Source organism: Cryptomeria japonica, chromosome 5, assembly GCF_030272615.1.
Source record: "Cryptomeria japonica chromosome 5, Sugi_1.0, whole genome shotgun sequence".
Taxonomy (NCBI): domain Eukaryota; kingdom Viridiplantae; phylum Streptophyta; class Pinopsida; order Cupressales; family Cupressaceae; genus Cryptomeria; species Cryptomeria japonica.
The window spans coordinates 744,568,659-744,583,792 of NC_081409.1; the positions used below are offsets into that span (position 1 = coordinate 744,568,659).

The following is a 15,134-nucleotide window of genomic DNA, read 5'->3' on the forward strand; positions in this document are numbered from 1 at the left end:
GTTTACCAGTATCTATTTCTACCGGTATCTATTTCTGCTACTCTGGTATTTAATATTTATGTGCTCCGGTTTAAGGCTGTAAAGTGGATTGATTGATATAGTCTGTTAACAACTGATTCACCCCCCCTCTCAATTGTTCACTGGTTATCCTAACAATTGGCATCAAAGCTTTGGTCCTCTTTTGTAGAAGCTTAACCACTTAAGGTAGATCCTATGGAAACTAATCCATCAACAACTATTTTCAAAAGAGATATCCCTAAGCTTGATGGAACAAATTATGGGATATAGAAAATCCTTATGGAGACTCCTTCTATGTCTTAGAAAGGATATTTGGGAGATCATTGAGAAAGGATACACACCTTATGATCTGGCATCTAGCAATCCTACTCCTACAAACTTGGATAAAAATATTGAGAATAATTATAGAGCAAGAGAAGCCCTCTTGTGTGCATTTACTAATCAGAAGATCATGGGATTGACTGGTAAATCATTTGCAAAGGTTATGTGGGATAAATTACAAACTCTGAATGAAGGTGACCCTACTATGAAAATTGTTAAACTTGATGGTTACCAGGTGAGATATGAGAACCTGAAGATGGATGACAATGAAATAATCTCATAGTCATGAATTGATGAAAACTTCTAATACCATTAATTGATTGAAAATTATAAGGATTTGATCGATCAATATCTGATAATATAAATTATTTAGTCAATTTTAGTTCATTTCACACATATGCATTTATATATATATATAGTTATTTCTTGTTGTAGTCGTCGTTTGCCATTTTTGTCATCCTCTGTCGTTCCTTATCCTTGTCAAAAAAGAAACAATGGCCTCCTCACACAAATCCCTCTCTATAAAATTTTCTTCCCTCCATTTCAAGACCAATAACAACAGCAACCAGGGTTTCGTCAACCAGGAATTCTGCCCCATACACAACCAACACACCCTTATTGCATCCTTTGACAAAGCTTTCAGTAACTAGGGGAGAGTTACCATGAAGTCTCTCCAGATAGGGAACCATCCCACCATCGGTGATTTCCTCCCAGGCCTCCCTATTTTTTTGCCACTTATCATAGGTCATGGGTTCATGCATATTCTTGTCCCCTCCCATTCTATTACTTAGGTACTCCAGGCAGCTACACTCTAGATGTAAAGCCAGGAGAAAAAAAAACTAGAAATAGGACGAGTTGAAAGTTCAATTGCTTCTCAAAGTGGTAATAATGAAATTTCCAAAGACCATAGGATAGAGGATGTATGCATAGTTTTTCAGAGTTGAATTAATTGATAAAAGCAAAGTGAAAACATTAGTCTCCGACTAAAGGCATGGACTAATAAATAGGATGACCATCTTATGCTTGGATTTTACATGTCAAAAGATAATTGTCTTATAAATTCCTTTACAAATATGGGATTCTCTCGAATAAAGCATTTTAGGATCATCGAATTATATTCATTAATGTGCTCCTTGACATGTTAGCATACTCGAATTATATTTAAAAATGTATATGCAATTTTACAATGTTCTATTTTAGACATCTTTTCATGCCCATAAATGGATTTTCATTCAAAAATCTTACATCAATTTTTTTTTTTTAAGTGGTAGTTAATGTTCAAATAGCTCACAAAACTTCTTATAGAAGAAAGAATGCCCTAGAAAGAAAACACAAGGCCTATTCAATGGTCTACATCATTGTGACAATGCTTTACCTTTTGTTTCCTTCTATAGATAAGTAAAATGCACAGAGGATAATCAAAGGGATGAGACCTATCTTTCAAAATTTGAGTTCCCTAAGATCTCTAACTTGTTTTACCCACTACTTTCTCTTTTAATCTCCATGCATGTCTATGTTAATTTTGAAGCTCAATCGAATGGAGTCCATAACGTGGAAGGGAAAGACCATTTATGATAATTTTAGGTGCATTTTTTGACTTAAAATTATTTATGGCTTTCACATTAGACTTGCTCTTTATATTCCCAATTTCTCAATATATTTTAATGCTTTCATCTCAAACATAGAATAGATATTATTGTTTAAGAGGTGAGTTAAAATATTCGTTCAAATGAGATCACAGGATTTTGGTAAATCTAAAGCTTTATGAATCATGTTGTAGAATAGATATTACCATTTAAGAGGTGAGTTACAATGAACTAAAGGATTTTTGGTAAATCTAAAGCTTAATGAAAGTGTTAACATGATTATGTATTAAAAAAAACATATGTTAACAAGATTTGAGTGTGTGATTTAGTTTTGGTCTTCCAAATCTAAGCATTAAGGTTTTTCCATCTTTCTCTTTGAATTTAGAGTCCCATTTATTGTTCAACTTGGGATTAATCTTCAAGCACATCTTCTTCAATGGGAAATAGTAAAAGTCTTCCAAAGCCAAAGTTAGTCATTTGAAACATTACATTGGGGAGGAGATCAAATCCACAGACATCGATGATTTAACAAATATAAGAAACCCTTTTGACTTATTATTGAACTTAAAGGACATTCTAGTACTCTACATCCATTTGACTGGGTTGGATGGCAGAACACTGGATGGTAGAGCACTAGAATGTGCTCCAAGTTGAATAATAAGTCTAAAGGGTTTCTTACATTTGTTAAATCACTGGTGTGCATATTTTCTTTCCTCTCCAATGTAATGTTTCAAATGACTGGCTTTGGCTTGGGAAGACTTTTACTATTTCCCATTGAAGAAGGTGTGCCTAAAGCTTAATCCCAGGTTCAACAATAAATGGGGTTGTAAATTCAAAGAGAAAGATGGAGAAACCTTAGTGCTCAGATTTCGAAGACCAAAGCTAAATCAAATGCTCAAATCTACTTGGAAAATTTATATCCAAAATTGCCTATAGGGGAAAAATTGTTTTTGCCAATGTGCTGAAAGTGTGAAACATATTTTTTGGGATTGTTTTTAGGCTAAAATGAAACGGGTTGCAATTTTAAACATTCCCTTCTATTTTTTGGTCATATGCTTGGCTGGAAGAAGTTTTGGGTATTGGTTTGTGTAAGAATGTTATTGTTGATTCAATAAGGCAATCTATTTTGGTCCAAGTAGGTGTTTAGTTATTTTTTAAGCAAATTACTTGTCAGGAAGTGGAAACGTTTTACTGTAACGTTATGTAAAAACTTATTTCTTTGTGCTCTCAGTTGGAAAAGAAGGTTGGGTACAACAAGCTTGATGATGTTCAGTGCTCTAGACAGCTTCAAAATCTTGTCAATTTATGAACAACAGATGTACCTTCAAAGTAGATGGTGTATTTTTGGAACAGCTGATGTAAATTCTCTTGTACATGATAGTATTAGTTCTTTGTGTAGGTAATGTTATTGGGAACAACTACTATTTTTTATTGTACCTATTGATACTAGTCACTTGTTAGCTATATTTTTCTTTATTGCAATTCCCTTTGAACTGTTTATTTTATTTTTCATTGTAATCTACTTTGTTCAATACAAAAACAAATTAAAAATTACAAATACGCCAAAATAAAATAAGAGATTTAATAGGTCAAATTTTTATTAATTGAAATAGCTGTAATTTTTTTTAATCTGAGAACAAAATAATCAATAAATCTTAAATGTGTGAAGTTCCAAGTTAGGTTCTCATTGAAATTGAGACTTTTTTCTTTCTTTAGTTTGGGAATCCAAGCATAAAAATGGAGTACACCACACTCCATATACATTCTATAATATTTGTCAATAGATAAAGAATCTAAACACCTTACATATTATTTTATTATATGATTGAAAAAATTAAGAACTTAACACATATTAATTGACATTAAATTCCACAAAACAACTTATTTTACTTCTAATTTTGTTATATGATTGGAGAAAAAAATTGTAACATAATGAAATTAAACATGATTTTGTAGTTGGGTTTAATTATTATATACTTGTATGTACTTGTTTTCAATGCATCAAAATAATTTTTCCTGTGGAAAATCCTAAAGTAATTAAGAATAAAGATAATAATGGTTAGGTGCACGGACAAGACAATGATGGCATTCCTTTAATTTTCATATTAACATATATCTTGCACCTTCTAGAGTTGCAAGTGGTAGTTTTTTTTTGTAATTTAAATGAAAATGTACATCAAAGTGAAAATCGATATTTAATTAATGTAAGAGATAAAAGAATATAACTTGTACACTTAACAAATTGTTTAACGTCATTTTACATTGATATCATAGATATATATTTTATTAATCAATTTATTTTATTTCATGTAATAATTCATAATCACCTTTAACTCATTAGTACATGTCACTATAACCAATACAAATCAATGACATAAATCTCCATCCTTAATTTTTAATGTTTTCTCAAATTAAACTATAAGACATGCAACAATATAGTCCTTAAAAATTAGATTAAATGACAGGACTTAGTCCACCTATTTTGCATTTTGTTTTTCCTACTCTAAGACAAATCTCCTTTAATATGATTATTATCATGTCAACCCACATACCAGAGAATCAATTCTTGTCAAAGAATTTTTATTATGGACATCTCCTAAGTCAATATTATTATCACATATTTGACATCAACCATTACCATTAAGCATGAGTGCATTTATAAGACTCAATCACAATAGAACTAGTCCTAATTATATCAATGTTGGCATATGTACTTAGGATAACTTTTTAATCTTTATATAAACAAGCATTTGAATGGGTATACTAATTTCACCATTACAAATTCTTATAAATAAGAATAAGAAATCATAAAAATCATTTGTTTATATAAAATTAAGACTTTACAATGATATTTTGAACATATTTTAATATTATTAACAATTTACAATATTAAGTCAACCATCTCTAAATTAGAAAAAAAAAATTACAAATTAATAATTAAAATTTAATTAAAAAAAGGTCAAGACCAAGTGATGATAAAAATTTTCAAGTCAATGCTTTTGAGGAGATATATAGAAAACCATCAAATATAAACTATGTAAACATACTTATATAAAATCTACTTTGCTCTTTAATAAAAACATACTTAAATAAAATTTTATATACATTATATAAAATTTTACATACATGACTAATAGCTATCTTTATTCTCAAATTACATTTCAAAGTTAATATATGAGATAAATAAAAGTGATAGTAAGGATAATTGTTGCAATTGGAAGTGTAGAAATAAGAACTCGCCTGAGTTGTTGCTTAAGTTCAGTTTGTCGCTTATTGGTTGCTTTGAAGTTATATTCAATTAGCCATGCTACTGATAAGAACATAATTGCAAGTGATGGCGCTATATATGCTATCAGGATCTCAGCAACCTTGATCATATGAAATTCCTTATGATCTGGATTACGATTCTCCTTATTTGCACGAGGTATCGTGACAAGAATATTTGCACTTAAGAAAGCAAGGCCTGTAGAGACTATGGAAGTTCCCAAGCTTAGCATAGATAATTTAGCCAGTATTGATCTATTTGCCATCATCTTTGTTTGCAATCGTTCTCGAAAAACCCAAGCAATCACCACAGTTATAGATGCAAAGAAGGCAACAAAATTAGAGAACAAAAACACTTTGAAAATGGTATCTGATGACCTATTAGCAAGACCATTACCATCGATATCACCAGGCACTTGAAATATAGATGCAAATGTTATTGTGGCAATGAGTGACGCCACCAATGTGTCCACATCTAATATTTTGGTATCCTCGTGGCCATTATCTTGATTAGAAATCTCTTGTGAATATTGCCAAGGAAATCGTTCATACCCAGATTGACAAATTAAACTTCGAGTGGCATGACCATCTTTCAGAATGCTTATAATCTCACTACAATCCATCCTGTTTTGGGATGCTCTCTCTTCTGCCATATCAAGTGGACTTTTCCCTTCATCATTTGTAATATTCAAGCTTACATTTGGAATTGAAACTATATATTCCACAATCTGCATACAAAATAAACAATAATGACCTTAATAAGTATAAGATATAAAGTATTTTTCATTTGAAAAGGCTTATGATTATACCTAAAACATTATCTTTGAATAGACTACCTTTTTGTAAGTTGTTAATTCTTGGAAAAATAAATATTAAATATATGAAAATGAGATAATTTACCCTTAATATATTACATGTGCCATGCAAGTAGAAAGATTTTAAAAATGGAAATGACAAAATAAAACATATCAACTTAAGATAAGTAAAATATTATATTAGATTTCAAAATTATGATTAAAAGTTTTTTTAATTTTAATATAGTTATTAAATTTTGTTCTATTATAGCAACAAAAAAATAGTAATTATAATTATTTTATTTTTATTAGTAACATGTATAAATTCTTTCACTTTTGAGTTATGATAATGAGTTTATATAAGATATTAAAGGGAATGGAACTCAATTAATATATGGAATCAAGTAAACAAAGATTCAATAGGATGTCTTAAGGGAATAAGAGAAACAGTGCAATTAAAATATTAAAGTATTTACTTATTAAATAAATAAACAATTGCCTAAAATTATTAGGGGTGAGTTTATTCTAAAAACATTGTTTAATAAACATCATTTCATTTTCAATTAGTCAATTTTACACATTATCAACACCAGATAGTAGTAAATAGTCATCTTACATTTAATTTCTAAAATTTATTTTTAGTCACCAAATTGAATGCCCCATTGAAGAATAGTTCTTTGTAAGTGCATCTTTAAATTAATAGGAACTCAAGTTTGTGATTTTATTTCTTGGATTTTTTAATTCAGAAATATAACATTTCTTTACAGTCAAGGCTGAAATTTGAGAATAAACTTTTCTTATTAAACAAATTTTGATCTATATGAAATCTTTCCTTGCAGTTAAAAAAAATGAATAAATATAATGATAGAAGTTACATCAATAACATTCTTAGGATGTATTTATTAACCTTTCTAAACTAAATAAAAAAAAATGAAAAATTACCATTAAAATATAATAAAGAATGAAGGGAATAAAGCATAGATAAAGCTAACCTCAGGGTCCACTGCATTCATGGCTGCCAAATGCAAAGCTGTATTGCCAAATAAGTCATAGTCATGGCTGAATAATTTTGCATTTGTTTCATCCTCATTCTCAGAAGCAAGCCTTTTCACTATGTCAAGTTGATTATATAGTACCGCAAAGTGCACAGCAGATTTAAGGCAAGTGCTTCTGATTTCAACACAATCTGGCATTAATGATATGAATTCGTCAACAATATCGATGAATCCTTTCATTACTGCTATGTGAATTGCACATCTTCCTTGGTGATCAACCTTTGTCATTAACTTTTCATGACCACTCAGACAACACCATTTCAATTGAGTCCTTAAAATCTCACGCACAACATCTAGATGTCCTCCATGAACTGCAGCATGTAGTGGAGTAAAGCCATATTCATCCTCAATAAGTAGCATGGAACGTATTATATTGAAACAACTAGCATTTTCATTCAATATCAACTTGACTACACCTGCATAATGCATATTAATCATTAGTTCAACATTCATGTAACTCAAAGATATTAGATTTCTACAGTCTATAGCAATAGATCATAAATCATTTTTTGGTTTATAATCACTAATTTAACATATATATAATTTAAAGACATTAGATTTCCACAGTCTAATAATAATAGATCATGAACGATTTTCTGGTTTTAACTGTATTTGATTTATTTTGTATCAACGCTTTGGATCACATTTTGTAATCCATCATCAGATCGCACTCCCTCATTCTATTTCTTTTGTTCTCTACTATCTTGATGATGGATCAAGGAGAGTGACCTAAACCATTGATACCAAATAAATCAAACACAGTTATCACAAAAAATGATTCACAGTCTGTATATATAACTTTTTAAACTAAATAGATTCATTTTCCAAATCAAATTTAACAAAGACCTTTATCAAAAAGGGTGAAGGATGAGGCCGGAATGGATACCCCTCAGTCCTTGGCTCTTAGCCAAAGAGGTTCAACTTATTAGCTCGTGGCCCGGGTGACAAAAAAAATACTTCGTAAAGACCCTCATGACTCGTGCCCGGGTGACAAAAAAAATACTTCGTAAAGACCCTCATGACCGGGTGACAAAAAAAATACTTCGTTAAGACCCTCATGACTCGTGCCCGGGTGACAAAAAAAATACTTCATAAAGACCCTCACTAGACTGGCAACTCCAGAAACCTCCATTAAAAAAAAAAAAATTAACAAAAAGAAAATATTAATTACCCACATAACAAACCAGTACAACTTACCCGATTTCCCTGCATAAGCTGCAGCGTTGAGGCATGTCTGACGGTCATTCCTTGGCCAGAAAACCAGAAACAATGGCGTGGCTTCCAACAAGAGCTTCGCTGCATCAATGTGACCGTGCTCTGAAGCTATTATCAGGGCAGTCTCTGCAAACTGATTGCGCCTATACACACAGCACTTTTTATACCTCAGCAGAATTCTGACAACCTCTGAATTGCCATTCTTACCAGCTTCATGCAGTGGTGTATTCTTATCTCGATTTCGAGCTCCAGCAAAGCAGAGCTTGAGAGTAAGTAACCATTTAACAACCTCCAGGTGTCCTCCTCTTGCAGCGATGTGCAGAGCAGTGTTTCCTTCAAAAGTAAGCCCCTGGGTCACATGCTCACGGCTACACTCCTGAAGGGCTTTGAGATCGCCCTTTTTGGCAGCATGGAAGATATTTTTTTCCATTCTCGTCATTTTTTCAAACTTCTTGTACTCACTTACCATGCTGTTTCACTACTTATAACAAATTCCTGAAGTGTAGATTCGCTGGTACAAGAAAAAGAAAATGCCTTGGGCCCTCACGGACTGATTAATTATGCTTTTATTCTTTTAATGTATGATATCGACAAGCACGTTGGAGAGTCTGTACCAAGCATTTTGCATTTGCTTACGATTAGATTTGGACCAATTATGATCTCATCATATTCATTTAGATTTTATTTCAACTTTTATGATTTCTTTATAGCAGAACAATTTTATCTAAATTTTGGATGAGAATGGCAGTTCTTAAACTTTCATTTTTTATTTGAAATAGATATTTTATATTTAATTTTTTTACATAAATAAATGTGACAAAAGAGATTAATGAAGGTAATTTTTACATAAAAGAATAATAATAAAAATCATGTTCATAGATATAATTCGACAATGGCAGTGGAGAAGGCATTTAGTATTGTTTTTAAAACTGGTTTTTTTTTTACTTTTTTATTATTTTGCTAATTGTTTGGAAAGTAGATTTTTTATTTTATTTTTTATAAGATTTGTTTCTTAATTTTTGAAGAAAAAGAGTTAATGGGTGCAAGATAAAGATTACTTTCTCTGTCTTAATTTTATTTGTAAAATTTGATATTTATCTTTATATTTTACTTAGATTCTTTAAAAATATAGACATACTATTTTAATAAGAACTACTTTAAAAAAACTTAGACTCCCTAAATAAACATGTCATTATTTATTTAAAATTAAAAATATCTTATAAGATAATTTAATAAATTTAAAATACATGATAGATATCCAATTTTATAAATAAAATTAAAAAAATTTTACAGTAATTTTTATCTAATGCAATTATTAATTTTTTTTCTTAGAAAATAAAAAAATTAAAAAAAAAAAAAAAATGCTTATAAAATAAAATAAATCAACTTATGAACTATTGCATCAATTAACATGATAAATATAATACTCAATCTCGATAACTCAAAAGAATTGACGAATATTAGTAAAGTATAATTAAGTCTTATCATAAATAATAAATTCCTCACTTGCTAATACTTTGGAGATTCCCTAAACCTAGCCAAAAATGACAAAATGAAAATATATTGTTCCATCCTGACTTGTTTAATTTTCCTCTTCCACTAAAATTTTTGTAGAGTATGAACACCTAATTCATGTGTTTACTTTAATTTATTCCATGCAATCTTGTTGAGAACTTGATGAATATGGTTTGGTCCTTTCAATGAAATGGATAACCAACTTTATTATGCTTTTGTAGTGAGTTATGATTTTGGCCATTAAATCATTTGCTTACAATTAGAAAAAGTGAGAACGTGATCTCAATTATATTCACCGATCAACCTCACGTATCACTTTTCCTTTTCTAAATTATATGCCAATTATTATTTTCTTCATAACCTATTAAGGATCAACATTTTTAAATAAACTAAGGGATGAAAGTTGCATTTATTAAAGTTTAATTTTTCTTTTATTATTTATCAATATTCCATATAAATGGATTAATAAATGTAACTTTTAATTAAAAAATAATTTTTTTATTATTTTAAAAATTTAAATTTGAAATAATTTTTGTAGACACTTAAAAATGTTTCATTAATTCTACACTAATTATTCATCTATTTAATTAAGTAATTCTTTAATTATTTGATTAAATTAAATATTTCTTCTAATCAGAACATTTAACATTTCTAACTATCAAATTCCTATCATTTCATCATTTAATCAATTAACCCTATCTCAATTGTTAATTAAATATAAATTATTTAATTAATTGCTACATTTTCTTTAGTTAAATAAAATTTATTATTTAATTAATTCAATTTCCTATGATTAAATTATTTAATTAATTAATTTAATTCTTCGAGTCCCCAAATTCTAATTCCAATTAATTTCATCTAATTTCATTTCATTTTCCCCAAATTTGAATTTCACTTAATTCCAATTAATTTCATTTCTTCCAAATTTATATTTCATCAAATCTGAATTTTGGTTAATTTCATGTGCATTTCAACATTTGAAAGTCCAAACTCAAATCCAAATTGAAAATGAAAATCAAATTCAATTTCAAAATCCTACAGCACATGCTAAAATCAGAACTGATTGATCAAATCACTTATCTAATTAGTTAACTCAGTTAACTCATCAATCTCCCATTTTCACTCAAGATCATCTTTTTATGACTAATCAATCATTTCAGTCTTCTAACCCATCAATTCAGTCATCTGATTCATCAACTCAGTCAACTGACTAGTCTATTTAGTCTACTAGTTAATCAATTGAGTTCACTCTCCAATCAATTCAATTGACTCCTCAATCTAATGAGTTAACAGATGAATCAATTTAAGTTATCTATTAGTCAACACTTGAGTTCAAATTCTCACCTCCTTTGTGTTGAAAATCTATAAATTCAACCTCTTTTCTCAATTCAAGCTAGAATCACGTTCTTCAAAGTTATTGTCCATCTTATGCAGGAAATCAGTGCAATACCTAAGAGCCACCTACACCAACAATAATGGAGAAGAACAATGGAAGCACAAGTGAAGAATAGGGAGTTTTAATTTAGTTTTATCTTTCTATTTCTATCATTTATTTCATTGTATTGTGTTTAAAATTAGATTAGTTAGTTATGGATTTTGTGATTCATCCTTTCAGCCTAATTAGCTTAGATTTGATGATTTCAAACATGAGAACAATTTTATTATTTAAAATTTTAAAAATATTTATCTAAGTGAATGGAAAAGAATTTATTTCTAGGTAATATTATTATAATCTAATTGTCTAAATATTAATTTTGCTTTTAATTAGAAAAAATACATCAAGGTGAAATCAATATTTGATTATTGTAGAGAATAAAAGTGCATACCTTGTACTCTTAACATTTTGTTTAATGTCATTTTGCACTAGTATCATAAGTTTATAGTTTATCATTCAATTTCATTTGTTTGATGTAATAATTGAAAATCACTCTCCCTTACATTGATTAGTTAATGTCACTCTTGTTGGCATAGTGTTGTCATTGATGTCAACTAGGTCAACTTGTAGGTTGTAGATGAAATGGAATGCAGGAAAGATTAAATTGGAGAGGTGATATTGAGTGGAATTCTTGTGCTTCACTTTTAGGATCATATTCTACATTGATCTCATAATGTGTTGGACCCATCAGGTTGGATCTATAATTGTTGCAGATTGAAAAAGGTTGAAAAGCTCTAAGGTTGCAGTTGTAGGATGCAAACAAAGTGGATTGAAGAGACACACAAATGATCTAATTTCATGCATTTCAGGGTTGGAATTATAGTCCTAAATCAATCTTATATCATGTTCAATCCATCGCCTTTGATATATTCATGTTGCAGATTCAAAAATACAAAAATTCCTTGTTTGATAGTTTTCAACAAGACTCTTTTTTGTTTAGCCGACATAGCCTACATTTATGTGAGACATGGTCTATCACTGTGACCATTTTTGTGTCTCACAGACTTTTGTTTGTTACACTGATAGTTTCCCCTTTTCGGCATGACCAAGTTCATTTTTGGGTGACAATGATTTTTTGGTGTGACAGAGGTCTTTGTCATGGCGACAAGGATTTCATTTTGGTGTGAGTTGGTCTGTCAGCAAGACCCTTTTTTCTTTTGAATTTTTCTGGATTCGATTGTGTGTATTTTTTTCTCGATCAATGTTTCGAATCACACTCGTTGATTCATCATCAAGATGAAAAAGAATTCCAAAGGGATGAAAAATCACTCTGTTTAGAAAGACCCTTTTTCCCTCTTGGCAACTTGTGGATGCTATACCGATATATGGTAGCCACTTCATCCATGTGTTTGTGGCTATCCTGTTGGTAGTATTTTATTGGTCCACGGTGACTATGAGTTGTTTGTATGGAGGTCACCTACCTTTTTGGCATGACTTCCTCTTTCGCCATGACTTATTTTCCTCCTAGTGCAGCGGTATATGTTATACAAAAATGGGGCCAATGAGGAAGATTAAAGGCTATGATGTGACACATTTATTGTCACATCAACTTATGGATGTCCATGTGGATGGAATATGTAGCCAATATGGAGCCCCTAGGAAGAGTAAATTGTTACTTCCAGCTCTCGGGTATCCAGTTCGGAACCATTCTTTGGTCCACTTGGCAACCATTAATTTGATCTCCCAGGATGTGGCCATTTTATGTGGGGCCCTTGGTTGGGAGATGATAGAAGTCTTTTCAGCAAGACCTTGCCCTTTGGCAAGACTTTTGTTCCTTTTGGCCACCCTTTGGAATTACACCGAAATATCCTTTTTTAGTGTGATGGTTTCTTTGTCTAGTCGACATGAGTTCTCTTTGGTATGATAATGATGGTTTCTTGGTGACAATGCTTCTTTTCAGGGAGACTTAGCGCTTTGGCAAGACTTAGTCTACCTTACGCCATTCCATGGAGATACACCAAAATGGTCTCTTTCGATGTAACCTAGGTTGTGTCTTGTAGAGATAGGCTTTCTTTTCGGTATGACTTGGGTTCTTTGGCAAGACTTAAAATGCTACTCGGCAACCTTTGGAGCTATAGAGACAAAGGTTTTGGTTCAGTATAACCTCATAGACTCTTGTCGATAAAACCCCAACTACGTAATATGACCAAATGACAAGATTTTGATGACACAAATGCAACCTCATTGGTGATTATTCCACCTAGGTAGTTGACCAACAAAGACCAGATGATATGTACGGTCAATCTGAAGACATGGATCTCACAAAACAAATGAATGTGCATCTGAATGACAAATATTCTTGTGTAAGAGATGGAGGAAATAAATATGGTAGTTTTCTATCCAATCTATGCAAGTTAAGTATGAATTGATAAGTGTCTACTTTTAATGGTGGTCCAATTGCGGTTAGCTATGAGGCTCAAGGAGATCAATCAGACCTAAAATTGCTAAGAGTAGCAGTCCAATTTATGAGATATAATCTGAATGTAGAAGAATACCAAAAAAATGCATTTATTATTGACAAATATATGTGTACACAGGATCCAATTAGTTTGCAAACAATATCTCCCAGAGGCCGAAAGATTAATTTTTAAACTCTTTTGGAGGGAAAAGTAATGCATGAACAAAGATGAGAAAAAGGCAAATATTTTTTATGTGATGCTGAGTAGCTGAGTGTGCCAAAATGGAAAAGATAATGAGGTGTATTCCAAGTGTGTGGACTTGAGTTGGCAAGACAGAGAAGGTGAAAAAAAAGAAGAGAGCCTAAAGAAAAGTTGTTCTTGAGGCCGAATAGAGGATTCTGCATCTTGAGAAGGTGTGAGTTGCAAAGAGAAAGAGGGTAGAAGAAGATTAAAAAAGAGTAGACAATGTTGAACAGAGTATAGTGGGATTTCAGAGATAGTGTGTATACAGAAGACGTAAGTGCATAAAAGAATGAGAAGATGCAGGTAGATCTAAGTGTATGCAAAAAAATGAAGTGTTTGTGAGAATAAGAGGACAAGGCATAAGATAATAATAGAACGAAGAGAGAAGAAAATTGAACTGAATTACAGATAAGAGTAGAGTGTAGGTGCAGAGGCAGAGAGAAGCAAGTCAAGTGTGTATGCAAAAAAAGAGCATAAAGAAGTGAAGCATTCTATGAGGATGTGTATGTAGAATTGAATGATAGCAAAGGAAGAGTCAAGTATATGTGAAAGGGAGGAGGTGATATAAAAGAGATGTAGTGAGATAATAGAAGAGAAGAAGAAAGATACTGAATCAATAGAGTATTACAGAAAAGATAGGTGTGGTTGCAAAGAAATAGAGCCAAAGATAGAGAGAAATGTATGTGAAGATAAAGGGAGTAATCAGCAAAGAGATCAATAGATGACCTTGAGTAGAAGATTATGATAAGAAACAGATGCTAGAAGGTCATAAAGAGGAATTAAAGGGGCAAATATAACAGGGCAGCAAGGTGTGCATGTGAATCAGATTGTAAGGGTTACAAAACTCATTTATAACAAGGTTTATCATTGTACTTATTTTAATCACTGAGTCATAGTAATTCTCTGAGTGGGTTCTTAGAGCAAGGGTAGGTGCTCCTTTGAGTTGGTTCTCATAAAATTATGGTTGGTGCTCCTTTGGGTAGGTGCCCATAAATGTTGTAATCAATTTTTCATTGTGAGGTTGGATTGGAGCAAGAGACTCCAACATCTTTTCTCACTGAGGTTTTTCCCGCATTAGGTTTTCCTCGTATATCCTGTGTCATGTGTTTTACTCTTGTGTGCATGTGTTTTTAATCTATTTTCCATTATTGGTCTTTGCACAAATTGAATTGAAGTTTTTAAAGTATCACCGATTCACCCCCCCTCTCAATGACTTATTGTGCTCATTCAATTGGTATTAGAGCCATAGGTTCCCAGTTAGATAATATTTCTCTAGCTTGGGTAGATTA

General features: G+C 31.2%; 1 protein-coding gene across 1 annotated transcript in view; it reads right to left on the reverse strand.

Moving 5' to 3' along the window:
* The window catches only part of LOC131064093 (ankyrin repeat-containing protein At5g02620-like), a 31,894-nt gene extending 23,172 nt beyond the window's left edge, over positions 1–8,722 (reverse strand). The window contains exons 1-3 of the mRNA XM_057998119.2: positions 8,236–8,722; positions 6,976–7,454; positions 5,166–5,917 (exon numbers count right to left, since the gene is read on the reverse strand). Of these exons, the coding sequence (XP_057854102.2) occupies positions 5,166–5,917; positions 6,976–7,454; positions 8,236–8,722 (1,718 nt within the window). The remainder of the gene's footprint in view (positions 1–5,165; positions 5,918–6,975; positions 7,455–8,235) is intronic.
* Between the last annotated feature and the right edge of the window lie 6,412 nt (positions 8,723–15,134).